The sequence below is a fragment of the Notothenia coriiceps genome, unplaced genomic scaffold (genome assembly GCF_000735185.1).
Source record: "Notothenia coriiceps isolate Sejong01 unplaced genomic scaffold, NC01 NC01_scaffold00031489, whole genome shotgun sequence".
Lineage (NCBI taxonomy): Eukaryota > Metazoa > Chordata > Actinopteri > Perciformes > Nototheniidae > Notothenia > Notothenia coriiceps.
Window position 1 is genome coordinate 22,354 of NW_011364190.1, and position 4,465 is coordinate 26,818.

Below are 4,465 nucleotides of genomic sequence, written 5' to 3' on the forward strand. Positions count from 1 at the left end.
TCGGGTAGTTTTTAATTATACGAAGCCAGATTAAATTAAAGAACTACTTCTCCAACCTTGTACCTTTCTCCAGAGTGCCGTGGTGCATTGTTTATTAATGTGGTTCAGCTGCATTACTGCCTGCTGCAGTGCTGCTCGTCCACCGGAGTTTATTCTCCCGTTAACTCGCGGCAGCGGCCGCTGTAAAGTTTTCATTGTCTGACTGTCACACAAGCAGCTGATAAATATCCCCCATCCCCATAAGTGAATGTGTTTTAGTCTGAAAGCTGTTTGGCATCACAACGCTGTTATGAAAGTTTCTCTGGCATTCTACAGGTGATTTTAGCATAGCAACCGAAGCTAATCAAATTGACTACTTGTTGCTATCATATTTTGGCATAAGCCGTTTTCTACACGCATATTTTACCGGCGTAGTTTTCGTTATGATTTTACTTGTGATGGCCACATGAAGCCCATGTATTGATTCCATCCGATAGTTGCAATAATACAAAACAAAAGGAAAACGTCTGCCTCTTCACAATGGTCAATAACAGTGAACGGATGGTCATTAAAGTAAGGTAAAAATAAACAGAATCGCACTAAGCCTGGTTAGTGTTGCCTGACTTTATATAAATGTTTTTATAAGTGTGTGGTCGCGTTATAGTCACTTTGCTCAGCGCTACTGCTTGTTACAACTTGTATTCGCCGACCTTGCCGGGTTGCCGAGTGGGGCCAGCTGAGAGAATAGACCAGACTCCAGCAAAGGTAAATTGTGTCTAGAGTGCGCCATCTAGTGGGATCAACTGAAATGTCGGTTATTGCAGCAAAAAGGCAAAATGAATGCGGTCTTTACTATAATTTGGAAAAAAATGTTACCAATATTCGGCGGGCCGGATTCAAAAGCCCAACGGGCCGTATATGGCCCGCGGGCCTTAGTTTGCCCATGCCTGCTCTAAAGGCTTGTAAGCAGCATAGAGGAAGTAGCATATGATTAACAAATCATCTTGACATCCATGCTGCTTTTTTTGCAGGAATACCACTGATGTTTTGTGACAAATAAAATGACAAGGAGCATTGAGGATATCAGGAGTGAAGTGATGAGTATGCTATTAAGAAGCAATTATTTGTATTCCACACAACTCTTAACTGATGTTCATGAACATTTGTACTATCATTGTAGGTATAAACCTAATATGCATGTGTAAAATAATAAATATAAACAGTGATTAATTAATTTTTTGATATCCCAATGTGGACTAGTGCATCAAAATTCAAATCGCAGTTAGCTTTCGCCTAGAGATGGTTTTCTACATACCTAATAAAAAAAACATGATGATGAAACCATGATCATTTTCTGGGGGGGGGTTTTCCAGTGATAATAAAATTACTATTTCAACTTGATCATTCCCTCTAGTGTCAGGAATCACATCACAATTGTAATATCAGTTAAAATAATTAGAAGTAGTTTTTTGCCAGATTTTGCACCCCTATAAAAACCCTCATAAGTTATAAGCAACAGCACAACTGACATAATTCATAAGAAAGGTTAGCTGAAAAAAATGAACCATCCCTTTTTTTTCTTTGATCTTTTATCAGATTGTTGAATAAACTTGACATAATATTGTTTTAGCAATAATTTAAATCATACAAGCCTATTTCTGCTGCTTTGAAGTGTACTGTGTTCTGTATCCTTTTCAAAGCTTGCAATATTCTTCTTGGCCAGACTGCATTGAAAAATAATCAGCCTTTCACTATTTAGTCTTATCCATGCGTGAATAACTGCCAACTCCGCCAATCAATTCAAATCTAATTTCCTTATTTGCAGAGCGGAATGATGAGTTGATGTGAAGCAGCTGCTCAGAACTTACTTACCTCAGAGCAACCTTCACTTACAGAAATGAAAATTAAACTAAATGCCTGTAATAATTGTGATTATTACAGGCATTAATAGCTGGCAAAATAACTTCCTCTGCCATAAGGAATGATCAAAACATTAAATGTGTGGAGTCTTACCGGCACAGAAGATGCGGAGTTGCTGAACAGGCGATATGATGTTGAGGTGCGTTGTGAAGAGGTCCACAAACGCACCGGGATAAACGACAAACACAAAAATGCCGAAGCCGTTTACTCGCACTTGCTCCCTAGAAAAAATATGACACATTAAAACAGTTCCAGAAGGGAAGGAGCATCAAAAGGCATTGAAAACATATTTGTTTTAACAACTGATATTTATGTAGGGAGGGATCCAAAATGAACAAACTATCTTCTGCCAAGGTTAGAGCAGTATTGGTTATTTCACAATATAAACTATTCTAAGTTACTTGTTGCCTATTCTTATTATTATTAAATAAAAAACTAGTAAAAGCCATCTTTTAATGGGCAACACTATTTGATCAGATGCTAAAGTGCTCATAATGAAACACAAATATTTGGACAAGTTCAGTGAGTATTAATTGAATAAATTCATTTATTCAATTAATTTAACATCAACTTTTTACTATCTAATGTCTATTGGATTTGGTTTACCGGTTGACATGGTAACATATTGTATCTGTACAAAGAAAAATGCATGTGCATGAATAAAAAAACTGAATTTCAATAAAAGGCCCTTCTTAATTATGTTAGGGAGGTGTGTGTGTGTGTGTGTGTGTGTGTGTGTGTGTGTGTGTGTGTGTGTGTGTGTGTGTGTGTGTGTGTGTTTTACCTCAACGCTGCCACAGCGTGGCCAAGCTCATGTATGACTCCGCTGAGCAGCAGGGCCATGAAGAAGTAGGCCAGCTGACTGGTGGGCAGATTGATACCGGGGACCTAGAGACACAGGCATGAGAAAAGAAACACACAATTATGACGCCTACGCCAGTCTCCTAAGAGTGAATCATTGTTTTTCCTCTTTGATGCTAAGAAAAGTTCAAAATGATTTGAATCCCCTTTTAGGAGGATATTTGATTAAACTATGATATGTAACATACTGTATCTAGGCTGCACATTTGTAAAATAAACACAAGGTTCTTAATACCAAGATGTATTAAAATCTTTCTTCCTACTCTTTTTTGTTTTTCAAATGTAATGTTTCAAGTTGTGCTGATGCTGTGGTTTTCTGTGTGGTCTGCATTTTTCTTCTCCCCCTGGCAGTGCGCTGCATTAACTCCAGGCTGAGTACTCGTTTATAAATTGCCAACTAATAGCTTCCCATGAATACAGAGGTCCACTGGGGGCTGTGCTCACATTAATGCATGGCTGTTTGAAATGAAATAAAAGTGAACATGAGAAATGTGCTAAATAAGAGCCCTTGTCATAATTGGGGGCATTCTTCACACTATCATTTTAAAATCAAAGGCTTTGTAGGAACTTTCAAGGCCATTTAACGCTCTGAGCTGCAGTTCATCTCCAGTTAGACCCTGTAGCATGAACATAGATCCACACTGCTTTACAGGTTCAGTCTGTACATACCACCACCTGCAGGGTCTGCTGATTCCCCATCCGGGGGTTATCTGAGGTCATCTGAGCAAGGGTCTGCTGCAGCGTCCTGATCAGCAGCACCACTGATCCCACCATGGACACTACACCAAATACCAGACCACTGTTGAACCTAGGAGGAATATAAAAGATGGAATAGTGCTCAATCATTATGATTTGGTCAAACTTTGTGACCCTATACTGGACATAAATGACTCAATTAAAGCTCGCACAGAGACAGAGGCACAGTATAATATCAGGATTTTGGAAGACTGGCCCACTTGTCCCCTGATGAGAAAAGAGGAACCAGAATCATCACTGCAGTACTTCAGCAGACATTATGTTGAGTGATAGGTATAGCTGAACACTATGTTATGAGTGAAAATGAAAGTGTTTAGTAGTTTTGAAAGGTAAAGGCGGAGCCACCCCTAAGTAAAACTTCATTGGTGCAAAATTTGTTAGTTTCTGAAACTTATAACCTTTTTTATTAAAAGGACTCTATTTACCCTGGAAAGCCTGATGAGGACATTTCATTAATTATATGGGAAACTATCTATTTGTTCAGTACATTTTTTCATCATAAGCACCAACCGGAGGATATATGATTGGTGAGAAGATGAAGACACCAGTGCCTTTTCTAAAGAGTTAATTGAGCTGTGTTAGAACGACCACATACCTAATCACCTACTGTACTATGTGTATACTATTTAGCATATTTTTTATTAAATATGTTTAGTTTGTATCTGAGTTTGCTAAATTATATTCGTTGCATATTGTATGTTGCTAGAGCTTCTTGACCTCTCCTGTTAGATTTTTTTAACTTTCTGTTTGAATTCTGTTTGTATATTTGTGTAATAAAAAATATTATCTGTGTTATACTGAATCAATAATTAAAAAAATTGCGTAAAGGGGGACATATCATGCTATATTTGCACAATATATTGTAGGGCCATACCTATATAAAGTATATAAATAGTTTTTTTTTCAAAATACCAAACCAAGATCCTCGCACTTTTAGTCCACTGCCTCC

General features: G+C 37.9%; 1 protein-coding gene across 1 annotated transcript in view; it reads right to left on the reverse strand.

The window, feature by feature from the left end:
• Positions 1 to 4,465, reverse strand: part of mbtps2 (membrane-bound transcription factor peptidase, site 2) — a 19,423-nt gene that overhangs the window by 9,149 nt on the left and 5,809 nt on the right. Inside the window, exons 3-5 of the mRNA XM_010787931.1 lie at positions 3,430 to 3,568; positions 2,684 to 2,787; positions 1,993 to 2,120 (exon numbers count right to left, since the gene is read on the reverse strand). Coding sequence (XP_010786233.1) covers positions 1,993 to 2,120; positions 2,684 to 2,787; positions 3,430 to 3,568 — 371 coding nt within the window. The remainder of the gene's footprint in view (positions 1 to 1,992; positions 2,121 to 2,683; positions 2,788 to 3,429; positions 3,569 to 4,465) is intronic.